The following is a 12301-nucleotide window of genomic DNA, read 5'->3' as shown; positions in this document are numbered from 1 at the left end:
AAAGCTTATTAAAAGTAGACTAATTCATGTCAAGTCAGACGGCACTTTCCCCAGTATCTTTTATTGATTTTTGTATTGTGTAGTAAAATGTATTTTGTGTGTATTGTTTGTGGATAATGCAGGGTTCCATCTCCATAAAGATGTCATATTTACATTAACAGCCATGCATTTGGATGCACCATCTATGGCTCTTGCATTTTTTTACATTATAGAACAAAACTGAAGACACGTGACTATCAAATAACACACGTCAGGTTCAGAAATAAACACAAAAAGTGTTCTCCTGATACAACCAACACGAAATATGATCCTCGCGGTGGATTCTTCCAAATGGCCTCATCTTCGTCTCCACCTTCGCCGTGGGTGCGTCCGTGCACCGAGTAATTGAGTGGATGGGTGCTGGAGGACGTCCACGTCCCTGCGGGGGTCACCAGCGCGTCTAACCCACGCACGGCCTCAGCCTCTGTCCGTCTCCCGCTGTATTTTATTAGTATTGTTCGTGTTATTTTTGCCGTGTGTAATTGTGTTTAGGTGAGACCAGCAGGCCCTCCTCTCCTCTCCTCTCCTCTCCTCTCCGCGCCGGTTCTACCTCCCGGCTGGAGGGGGGCGTTTTCGGCCCGTTTCTTCCTGGACTGAATTTTTCCCCTCTGCAGCATCAGTAGCACAGATCCTGCCTCCTCTTCCTCCTCCTCCTCTTCCTCCTCCTCCTCCTCCCTCCCTCCCGATCGCGCCGAGGACCCGGAGCCACTTTTCCGCACCAGCCCCCGACGCGGGGACGAGTCCATGACGCGCCGCGGGGATTTCTGATCGCGACCAGCGGCGTTTTTTACCCCTCGTTCGTGGCCGCGGTGCGGGGATCGGACAGGTAAAAGCCGCCCGCAGGATCCCGCAAGATCCCGCAGGATCCCGCGATCCTGAAAACAAAATGGGGGCCGCGCGGCGCGAGATGGGAGGAGCGGGGCGGCGCGGCGCGGCGCGGCTCCGGTTCCCCGCTCCGGTTCCCGCGCCGCGCAGAGCGAAATCGAGCCGGGCGACAGCCATGTTACCCTCCCGCTGGGAGTAACGGGAGAACAGGCCCGCAGACCCCCATCTGAAGCAGGAGCGATCCTGCCGTTCACTTCCTCTACCATCATCATCATCATCATCAGTAGCCAAATCCATCCTGCTGTCAATCAATTCCGTCCCGCTGTCAATCAACTCTATCCTGCTGCTACTCACTTCATCACTAATTCACTTTACACACGTATGCGTGTCATGGCTGTGGCGCATACTTTCATACACACACACACACACACACACCTCAGTCTGGTCAGGAGAATGTAAGTGTGAAATAATGTGTGTGAAAGTTCACCTTCGTCACAGCAGCACGGGCGCAGCGTCCTTTTCTGTACATTTTGCAGCGTGTGTGAATGTCACTGTTTAAACCGTGTATAGGTGTAAATATTGCTACTGTTTTTTTCTGTAAAAATGTGATTTAACGCATAAGCTTGTTTGTAAGGATCGGAAGGTGATGGAAAACGTCCCGTGTGTATTGTGTCCTGTGCAAGTGTAATATGTACAAATCCATATAATATATATATAATATTATGAATCCGTGTTTGCTCTCCCCGCAGGCGAATCGAGCAGCAGACAGGGAGAGCAAGGCAGGTACGTCGCACAGCCGCCGTGCCGGGTCCGGTCGTGCGAGGCCCGACACTTCTCTCGCTCTCCCACAGCTGAAGCACAATGTCGGCCAGAGGCGGCAAGAAAAAGACCACCAAGTTGTCCCGGTCGTCGCGAGCGGGGGTCATCTTCCCGGTGGGCCGGATGATGAGGTACCTGAGGACCGGGACGCACAAGTACCGCATCGGCATGGGGGCGCCGGTCTACATGGCCGCGGTGATCGAGTACCTGGCAGGTGGGCGCCGGGCACCCAAACACACACGGCCGCACTCGGCAAGTGGTTCGTATGAGGAACGTTTGCTCTGGTTTTGTTCGCAGGTAGGCTATCTGGAATGAGTGCAGTCTCTGGTTTGAAAGGCGGGCGTGGTCTCCTCAGCGGCTCACTGAATCTCTCTTTTTGGAAGCTGAAATTTTGGAGTTGGCGGGCAATGCGGCTCGGGACAACAAGAAAGGTAGAATCACACCTCGCCACATCAAACTGGCGGTGGCCAATGACGAAGAGCTCAACCAGGTAAAATCTCGTTTTCGAATTCCCTGAGTTGTCTGATATTACACAGATATTGTGGGGTGGTAGTAGCCTAGTGGGTAACACACTTGCCTACCAGAAGACCCAGGTTCAAATCCCACTTATAACCATTGTGTCCCTGAGCAAGACACTTAACCCTGAGTGTCTCCAGGGGGGACTGTCCCTGTAACTACTGATTGTAAGTCGCTCTGGATAAGTCGCGTCTGGTAAATGCTGGAAATGTCAATATTTTGTGTCATCGGCATCAAACCAATAGTGAGATTTCAGCATAATATTCAATTTGATACACAACTATGAAGATAATGTCCATTTCAGTACTCATAATATTAACATTTACGTTAATGGCATATATCATACGCGATAATCAGGAGTGACAGGGACCGTCCCCCTGGAGACACTCAGGGTTAAGTGTCTTGCTCAGGGACACGATGGTAGTAATTGGGGTTTGAACCTGGGACTTTGTGCTGAGTGCGTGTGGTCAGTGGCAGTGTCACCGTGATAAACCTTTTCTTACCAGTGCAGCCCGCAGCCAGTAACATTTCACACAGTCGTGGCCGAGCGCTGACGTTCGTAGAAAAACGAAACGTTGAAGTGTCGGGGAGCCGACGACGTGCCTGCACGCTGTCTCGATACTTTACTGCCCTGTCTGTTGGTTGTGCATGATGGGGAACCCCCACTGGAGGTTCAGGTCGAGCTCTGCTGCGCCCACCACATGTGAAGTGTCGCCTGGCGTCCGTGTCGAGGAACGCGAGCTCGTTCACATAGAGTAAACGCTCCGGCTCTTCGTCCCGGCCGTGACTTCTCCTCCTGCAGCTCCTCAGAGGCGTGACCATCTCAAACGGGGGCGTCCTGCCTCGCATCCACCCCGAGCTGCTGTCCAAGAAGCGGGGCGGCCGCGTGAAGGCGGACACCCAGGTGACCGTCCCCGAAAAGACAGAGCGCAAGGGCAAGAAGCCCTCCAAGAAGAGCAAAGGGAAGCCCGGCCGCAAGCCTCGGGTCAGTTCAGACTTGAATTACATTTTTATGTATTATTTATATGCAGTGAAATGCATGTGCCACTGCTATAGTCCTCAGTATTGGAAATATTGCAAAGTTTTCAAGTGGAACCAATATGCAAATATTGCAAACCTAACCAAATATTACAATTTGATGTTTTTGAACATAAAGCATGTGTAACAGGTGGGGTGAAGGTGTGCAAAGTGAAAGTAAAGTGAAAATTTGTGCAAAATTCCGGGTGGATAAGAGTGCAGAAGTGGTTGAAAGTGCTGGAGTGTATTAGAGTTCTGTCCTGTGTAGAAAGCGGCTTGGACGTGAAGATCCGCACCCGCGCCGGGTCCATTTCCAATGGTGTATAGTGAACAAAATAGTCATGAAAATCACAGTAACACTTGACGTGCAGCGTAGCTGATGCAACGACCCAAATCAGACTTTTACCGTTGTACCGTTGCCGAAAGTACAAGAAATAAAAGATTTTCCAGGAAATGAAAATGCTGCGCGAATCCTGAGTTGGTGCTTCTGTCCGCAGAGAAGCATAGAAAACGACAAAGAGGTCTCCAGCAACTCCACCCCAGAAGACGGACCTGGAGACGGCTTTACCGTCCTCTCCGCCAAGAGCCTCTTCCTTGGGCAGAAAGTACGGGCAACACCAGAGACCTTCTCCATGAACCCCCTCCCAAAATCCGAATCCTTGCCTGAATCCTTGTTTTTTATATGTGATTCCAGGTGTCTCTGACGGAAAGCGAAATCAGCAAAATTGGATCCATCAAAGTGGAAGGAATCGTCAATCCCACAAATGCCGACATTGACCTGAAAGATGGAGTTGGTGAGGGTCATGGGGTTTTTGAGGCTGGTGTGATGTTATTGGATTGGATGTGATGATGTGACCTCATTCCAACTTGGCTCTGTGTGTTTCGGCAGGGAATACGTTGGAGAAGGCAGGCGGTCGGGAATTCCTGGATGCGGTTAAAGAGCTGAGGAAAACACAGGGTCCCCTAGAGGTGGCTTCTGGTAAATATATTTACACTGGACAGTGTCTCTCTAAAATATGAATGTAGAAAATTATAATTTACATTTACAGCATTTATCAGACGCCCTTATCCAGAGAGACTTACAATCAGTAGTTACAAGGACAGTCCCCCCCCTGGAGACACTCAGGGTTAAGTGTCTTGGTCAGGGACACAATGGTAGTAAGGGGGGTTTGAACTTGGGTCTTCTGGTTCATAGGCGAGTGTGTTACCCACAAGGCTTCTACCACCATATCATATTATTAGTATTACATTGTGTCAAAATAAATGAGATATTATTATGAAATATATTATGGCAATGGCACTTCATTCGTTTAGTCAGCTCCAGCACATTAAAAATATTTATTTATTTCATTTGTTTGTTTTAATGCATATATGCAATATATAGCTTCAAAAATTTAGTATATTCTCTTAGGTGGATGTATGCATATTTCTGTGGCATAAAAATGTCGCAACTTTGTTCTGTGCTCTTGTGTGTGTAGTTGCAGTTAGCCAGGCGAGCGGGATGACAGCACGGTTTGTCATCCACTGTAATGTTCCACCGTGGGGTTCAGAGAAATGTGAAGACCAGCTGGAGAAGACGGTGAAGAACTGCTTGTCAGCCGCTGAGGAGAAGAAACTCAAATCAGTAGCTTTCCCCTCCCTCCCTGTGGGAAGGTTTGGCACGTCACTTATACTCAAAATAATTGTCATGATATGAATGTATGAACTCGTTGTCTCTTACCGATTCCTATTTAAAGTTGTCCCTGAGTCCATCATCTGCTCAGAAAGTCTTTCTCGTCCACGCTTTCAGAAAAAGTTTCCCGAAGCAGACGGCCGCCCAGCTCATCCTGAAGGCCATCTCCAACCATTTCATCTCCACAACATCTTCATCCCTGAAGAACATCTACATTGTGCTGTTTGACAGTGAGAGCATCGGCATATACCTACAGGAGATGGCCAAGCTGGACGCCAAATGAAGAGGAGATTTTTTTTTTTTTTTTTATTTCTTTGTGTCCTCAACCGTTGAAAACAGATTTCATTTGGAGACTGGTCAGCCTGCGATTGGTAGACCCACACCCTTTTTGGAGGGGTGTTTTTAAGCGGTGGTATTTGTGAGCGGTGTACTGTATGTGTTTGTTTTACACACTACCTGCTCCCCTTTTGAAGAAACGTTCATGTAGAGTAGATCTCCTCATTCCTCGTAGTTTATTCCTGAGGTGGTTTTCACATTCCATGTACAAAGTATCCAGGACGCTATTCTTCTGTATGTTTTTTTTCCCCCCAGGCGTCCTCTGTAGTTTCGGGTTAGTTTCTCATTCTGCTTTGAAATAAAGAGTTTTACACCATGTAACCCAGCTCTGATTGGTCGGTAAAGTTACTGTGCCGATGTTTTCATTCTTCAGAGGACCTACTGTGAGACTCGTCTCCCTCAGTGCATCCTTTGATTCTTCACGAAGCTCAGATTAAGTCAGTTGACAAAAAAATATTGTAACCAAGTTTCCCCCCTTCTTTGGTATTACTCTGCAATTAAATGAACCAGGACACAAGACAAAACAGTCCATATACTTAACTTTATATTTATTACATAATAAAAAGTACATTACCATTTATTTATATATACACAACATTTCCATATCATTTCCTGTTTAGTCCAGAAATTAGTTCCTGATTTAACCTAAGACCGACCAGACCAGACAGAGCTGGAACCACAGAGAAAGTCAAGAAACGGACAGAAACTTCATCAGATGACCAGAGCTGATCAGTCAGCACTTCACCATCATTAGGACACGGTGACTGTAACTGAGCGTGCTTCTCGGAATGGGCCCAGCTGAAGAAGACGTTTAGAAAAGTGTGTGTAGGGGGCTGAGATGCTTCACCTTTACTGTTAGTGTTCAGGTTGTGACCCTTTAAGACTACTCGCTTGTCCTCTAAGCATCTGGTTGCACTGCCTCTGAGGCTGTGTACTGACATGATTCCCAGATCCGAACCCCCCCCGGTGTACACAACCAGCAGTTCTGCAGTGGTGGGATGATCCTGTAAATGAGACCAAATCCACTCCTATTATGCGCTGCAAGATTCAGTTCCCATTCCAAATTCGGAACATTCCCACTACAAAGACGTCAGGCCAGACAGACTGAGAGTCTGTTCTGAGGAACGACGGTACCATAGACTGAACCAACAGGATACATACAGAACTGAGACGTTTACACAGGACTTAAATAATCTCATTTAAGACAAATAAAAAAATAAACTAAAACCGGACTCATGCAGACTCTAAAGGCAGAACAGACAAATGCCATCCTCCCCATCCACCTGCAGAACGCACATCTGGAATGTTCTAGGTGTTCTCACTTCTGGAACGTAGTCAATTACTATGGAACATCAATCCTGAAGCTCCATTTGGATTCCTGCCCCCATGACCCCCTAAATTTAAGTTATAAAAATATGAAAACTATGAAAGCTCCCTGCATGGCCTGCCTGTGTATTTGTACGATGACGATCAGTGGCAGGAACTTTGTGTTTTCTGCTAAATGCCCAACCCACCCTGCATCAGCATCTAGAGTAAAATTGTATCTGTACACTAACATGCAGATCCAACACTGAACGTACAACTCAGGTTCTTCATGTTCCATTGTGTTATCTTAATAAATAAAGTTCTGTATAAATGGGGTCTTGAAGTGTGAGAGCCTGCCTGTGTTTGATCTTCGTATTGAAAGGTGAGCGTACTGATCTTCCAGTCTCTGGTCATTTCCTGCTGGATGACATCACTTCCTCCTTGATGTTTGTGATTCAGATTTTTGAACTCCCACAGAGGCACAGGGCCCGGTGCAGAGAGCAGCTTAAGAAGTTTATTTAACCTCAGTGGGGTCGGCGGGGTCGGCAGGTCTTGATGTTGGGAGAAGGGGCACAGGGGATGTGGCCTCGATGAGGGCAGGGTTCAGGATGATTGGCAGAGACATGGGTGGCACGCCCACCTGCAGTGGAGAGGCGAGGGGCTGCAGGATGAGCGGAGACTGGGTGAGTTGGTGCAGAGACTCGTGGGAGCTCATCTTCACAGGTGTGGGCATGGGAGGGGTGGAGGGGGGGACGGGAGATGACCTGTCTGTTCCTGAGATAGGAAGAAATTAGAGAGAAAGAAAGATTAGAACCAAAACAGCAAAACACACTGCCGCAAGACAACAAAAAAAATGTGTGTGTGTGTGTGTGTGTGTGTGTGTGAGCTTGGCTGCAGTGTGCACATAACCACTGCTATTGAGTCAGCTGAACTCTTTTAGCCTGTGTGTGCTGATCTGGTCTCACCGTTGGCACTGGGAGCTGCAGGCTCCTGTGGGTAGGCGGGTCTGCTGGGGGTCTTTGGCTCTGGTGCAACAGGTGGAGGAGGGGAGGGGGCAGGAGGCAGGGGGGTCTCCACGGTAACTGGGGGTACAGGCTCTGCACAGAAAAAATGGAGGAAGAGAAAACTAAATTACTTGGTGTCACGTTAGTCACGTCGCCGTTGTTTGTGCCGTTTATGTGTGTGTTTGTGGCAGAGACTGTTAGCGTATGTATTGTCTTCTCAGCTTCTCCATCAACAGAACACTCCAAACTCCTATATACCATGCCGATGCCATATATTACTCTCTAGCATCAGTCTTAAACTGAAATAAATTGAATGCATATAAAATCATATAAAGTCAAATAATCAGACTTAAAGATCTTAAATTCCACAGTTAAGCAGTTATTACAATATTTGTTACAGCTCCTAAATCAGGGAGATTTTGCTGTGATGACAGCATTTCACGCTCTTCGCTTCTCTCGACCAGACAACGGGGACTGTTTCCAACAGTCCTGAAGGTTTATTATACTGAACGCTTTCTTATCATTCACTCATGTTAATGAGCATCTCATCAAGCGGCTTTTGATGACAATAGTGAACAAAGCAGCCATGAAGGTAAAAAGAGGCAACTCTTTTGTTGCTGATACAACAAAAATTAAATATATTTATTGCACTGGATTCTTAAAATGGTCTCCACAGAGTAGGTGTGTCCAAGCTTTTGACTGGTAGTGTGTAGTGTACCACATGGTAACACAGGGTTTGTTTGTTTGTGTGTTTGTGTGTGTGTGTGTGTGTGTGTGTGTGTGTGTGTGTGTAGGCCAGATGAATCTATATATGAATGATATGACCTGGAGTGTGTGTTCAGTGCATGTACAAACAGGCTTGTCACCTGGCATGACCGCCTGTTTGAAGAGCTCTTCGCGGAGGTGGGGCAGGAAGCAGTCGATTCTCTCCCAGGTGATCTCCCAGAGTGCAGAGTATCCTGTGCGTGAGTCAGCACTCAGGAAGATGCCTGCTGTGTCCATGACCAGGAGCATGTTCTTCAGAGACTCAGGAATGGCCTCCAGCTGGACAAACCAGAAAAAAAGTCCAATCTGAATATATCAAAGAACATCCAGTACAGGCCAAAAGTTTGGACACACCTTCTCATTCAATTTGTTTTCTTTATTTAAATGTCCATTTACATTGGTAGATTCTCACTGAATGCATTCAAAACTATGAATGAACACATGTGGAGTTTGGGTTCAGGTCTTTGTGACTGTGGAGACCTGGCCTCCACAGTCACCAGACCTGAACCCAATCCAGATGGTTTGGGGTGAGCTGGACCGCAGAGTGAAGGCAAAGAAGCCAACAAGTGCTAAACACCTCTGGGAACTCCTTCAAGACTGTTGGAAAACCATTTCAGGTGATGACCTCTTGAAGCTCATCGAGAGAATGCCAAGAGTGTGCAAAGCAGTAATCAGAGCAAAGGGTGGATATTTTGAAAAAAAATAGAATATAAAACACGTTTTTAGTTATTTCACCTTTAATACTGTTAAGTACATGTGGAGTACATAACTCCACATTCAGAGTTTTGATGCCTTCAGTGAGAATGTACCAATGTAAATGGTTATGAAAATAAAGAAACACATTGAATGAGGTGTGTCCAAACGTTTTGCCTGTACTGTACACAGTAAAATTGCACAATAGTGTATACAATTAGATAATCTAATACATAACATAAAATTAGAGGCTTGCTTCATTAGAAATGGAGATGGGAGTCTCACCAGCAGGTCACTGGAGCCTGCATGCATGTACTTATCCATGAAGTCCAGGATGGTCAGCCACAGAGCAGCAAAGGTGGGGAGAGACAGCAGGGGAGAGAGGTGCTGCAGGAATACCTGAGAGGTGACGGATACACACACAATCAATAGTGCAAACACACACACACACACACACACACACACATTAAAAATAAGTACAACCATCACAGATTGAGGTATGGGGGAAAGGGTTTTCTGCAGGTATGATGAAGCCAAATTTGAACCGGCAACCTTCTGATCACGGGGCCGTTTCCTTAAACCACTAGGCCACCACTATACTACTTGTAAAATATGTAGGGTGCTTTAAGAAAGCTGTGCTGCAGTACGGGTGGGTGTGGCTTTAAATGGAGAACAAAAATGGAATATGAACTAGGGTGTTGCATTTGGATAAAAAACCTGTAAAAAGTAATAAGACCCCTACATTTTCTGTAATTTGGTACACTTTGAGCAAATATATAAACCTAAATATATTGTTGCTTCAGTCCATGTACTCATAATATAAATCCTATAATTTTACGTTCAAGTAATTGCACAATCTGACATTGCGATGTGAATCCAGAAGTGCGCCACGAACAGCAGATTGCTGACAGATTAAATGCTTGTTTCATTTGATTTAGAAAAAAAAAAAAATGTAAGAACATACTTTTCCATCCTCACTACTCCTGATTTAATAATATCAAAATCATTTTTTTAATTTAAGGAGAACACATCAGTCGATGAGTGCAGAATTGAGCAGTGTGTGAGGACGGTGCTTTGCTCAGTGGCACCTTGGCGGTTCGGGATTCAAAAACCGTAAACCTTCTGGTTACAGGTCCACTTCCTTACCCACTAGGTCACCACTGCCCACAGTCTAACTCCATAGGCGGTTCCGCTAATTCCGATAAACTTGTTTGGTTGGCAGAATTTTTAATGATATTTAAGGCCTTCATTTTCAAAGATCCAATTTCAGACTTAAGGATCTGCGGAAACCCTGGGGGGGAAGACAAAAGGCCACCTTAGATAGCAGGGTGCAGGCTCTCATCCGGGTCTCCTCCATCCCTCCCACATCAGCAGGGCTGATGTTGTCCAACAGCTTTGTCAGCAGAGGAAACAGCACCTGAAAACAACACCCGAGAATATATTAGTACACTGGCAATACAGGGATGTCCCCATTATGACAATGTTATCATGCGATTGTGGTTGCTGAATCCAAATTTCTAAATATTTATTCAGTTCTTACCTTGTTGAAACAGGACTCCCACTCCACAGCATCCAGTGTCTGTAGGTCGTGCACCAAAAGTGCCCTCTGCAGGTATGTCAGAGCCTGCATTCGAACCTGCCGCCGAGCATCACAGCACAACCATGCCATACCTATAAACACACCAGAAATACTACTTATTTTAATAAAGAACATCTAAGAAGCTCTTTTTGCATTTAGGTTATGTTAATCAGTTAAAAAGTTTTAACGAAACGTACCCTGGTTTCACTTGAAATGCGGGGCATTGTGCTAGTAGTGCATTGTGCTAGTGCTCTTTTAAAAGTTTCAGACCTTGCAGAAGGGGACACCAGCAGCTGGACCAGAGCGTCTGAGAATCGGCCTCAATCTTCTTGCCTCCTGTCTCCAGATGCCGCTGTTCCTCTGCCCAGGAGCTGTAGATGCTGGCAGCACGTGTGTGCAGGGTGTGCATAAGGTCCAGCAGCTGCGGGAACAGAAAATATTTCAGCCAATGCTCTGTTAACTCCACTAAACAAGTATTAGACTTAACTACATATCCAAACTTTCTCATGCAACAACCTAGAATCACAGCAGATATTTCTGTTTAATTCACAATTAATCATCTATGCATAATATGTCTGTATAAAACCATATCTGCATAAATTCTGAGATAATTCAGTGCTAGAAAAACATCTGAAAATAGTATTACTGTGTGCAATACTAGTAACTAGTTTATGTTAGGATGAGTGCCCCTCAGAATAAGCTGGCCTCATATGCCCTATCCTACTTAATGTGTGAGATGGTTTATGGTTACATTTGTACAAGTTACTCAAGTCAATTCAATACTTAAAAAGCACATTTTAAAACATCATAGAAGCAAATACTGCCCATATTTGGAGGGAAAAAATAAAAGTAGGATTTCCACCTTAAAATGTCTATTTTGAATTATATAGAATTGGTTAAGAGAGACATGTTAGTATACTATACAGTGAGTGCACACACACACACACACACACACATAAAATATGACCGTAATTGTATGTTGATTACATTTACAGTCAGTAGTTACAGTCACCCTGGAGCAACTAAGGGTTAAGTGTCTTGCTCAGGGAGAACAGTAGTAAGTGGGGTTTGAACAAGTGATTTTGTGGTCTTCTGGTTCATAGACAAGTGTGACTAGTACCATTACATTTTATTTTTTGGCATAACTGATACTCTGATTTATCTTAACAAACATATGAAGTTACCCACTAACCGAGTTCAGTCTTTTATTTGATGAGTAGGTGCTTCCTAATTATTGCATACTTACAGATTGTTCATGATTGATTTATGGATGCGTTTATGTGTGTGGAACAAACACAACACAATCAGGAAAACAATGATTGGGGGAGGGCAAAAAATCTGCCAAACCCAAGACATGGCCATTTCTTTTGAGGTGATGTCTGGCAGCAGAAATAGAGAGTAGGGAAAGGGCTGTGGTACTTACGTCCTGACTAACCTGTAAAGACACTGTGTGGTAGCTGGCTGGCACACCCTCATCCTCCTCCTCATCGCTGTGGTTACGGGAGAGGCGCTGGCTGACTCTGGCGCGGCGCTGCACTCCCTCCTTCTCCCTTGGCCTCTTGCGCAAACGGCTGGACTTGGAGTCATATTTGTGACTCTTCTTCTTCTCATGGGTGCGGTACCCTGAGGAAAGAGCGCACGTTTAGCATGGCAGGCTAAACGATCATTTAATGGCGATGACAGTGACCAGACAGCAGAGACTACAGTTATTCAGGGAAAAAAGAAAAGAGA

General features: G+C 45.8%; 2 protein-coding genes across 10 annotated transcripts in view; one reads left to right on the top strand and one right to left on the bottom strand.

The window, feature by feature from the left end:
- The first annotated feature begins 325 nt into the window (after nucleotides 1-325).
- macroh2a2 (macroH2A.2 histone) lies at nucleotides 326-5549 on the top strand. 2 transcript variants are annotated; one of them, XM_028988146.1, is made up of 10 exons: nucleotides 328-865; nucleotides 1614-1647; nucleotides 1716-1897; nucleotides 2067-2173; nucleotides 3002-3184; nucleotides 3714-3821; nucleotides 3911-4010; nucleotides 4106-4195; nucleotides 4695-4869; nucleotides 5006-5549. In XM_028988146.1, the coding sequence occupies exons 3-10, from the start codon at nucleotides 1726-1728 to the stop codon at nucleotides 5169-5171; spliced, it is 1101 nt and encodes a 366-aa protein (XP_028843979.1). In that variant the 5' UTR covers nucleotides 328-865; nucleotides 1614-1647; nucleotides 1716-1725; the 3' UTR covers nucleotides 5172-5549. The 2 variants fall into 2 exon arrangements, with proteins under 2 accessions (XP_028843980.1, XP_028843979.1); XM_028988147.1 differs by having other exon boundaries at nucleotides 326-865; nucleotides 1614-1897.
- A 202-nt stretch (nucleotides 5550-5751) lies between these two features.
- gbf1 (golgi brefeldin A resistant guanine nucleotide exchange factor 1) overlaps nucleotides 5752-12301 on the bottom strand; it is a 49778-nt gene continuing 43228 nt past the window's right edge. For 6 of the 8 annotated variants that reach the window (XM_028988137.1, XM_028988140.1, XM_028988141.1 and 3 more), the window contains 8 exons: nucleotides 11994-12193; nucleotides 10841-10991; nucleotides 10532-10662; nucleotides 10307-10408; nucleotides 9277-9390; nucleotides 8400-8577; nucleotides 7495-7626; nucleotides 5752-7303 (listed from right to left, as the gene is read on the bottom strand). In XM_028988137.1, the coding sequence (XP_028843970.1) occupies nucleotides 7044-7303; nucleotides 7495-7626; nucleotides 8400-8577; nucleotides 9277-9390; nucleotides 10307-10408; nucleotides 10532-10662; nucleotides 10841-10991; nucleotides 11994-12193 (1268 nt within the window). In that variant the 3' untranslated portion in view covers nucleotides 5752-7043. The remainder of the gene's footprint in view (nucleotides 7304-7494; nucleotides 7627-8399; nucleotides 8578-9276; nucleotides 9391-10306; nucleotides 10409-10531; nucleotides 10663-10840; nucleotides 10992-11993; nucleotides 12194-12301) is intronic. The other 2 variants (XM_028988139.1, XM_028988145.1) reach the window with 1 other exon arrangement.

The sequence above is a fragment of the Denticeps clupeoides genome, chromosome 8, assembly GCF_900700375.1.
Source record: "Denticeps clupeoides chromosome 8, fDenClu1.1, whole genome shotgun sequence".
In the NCBI taxonomy this organism is placed as follows: domain Eukaryota; kingdom Metazoa; phylum Chordata; class Actinopteri; order Clupeiformes; family Denticipitidae; genus Denticeps; species Denticeps clupeoides.
The sequence above is the reverse complement of the archived record's forward strand: the minus strand, read 5'-3'. Positions and strand labels throughout refer to the sequence as shown.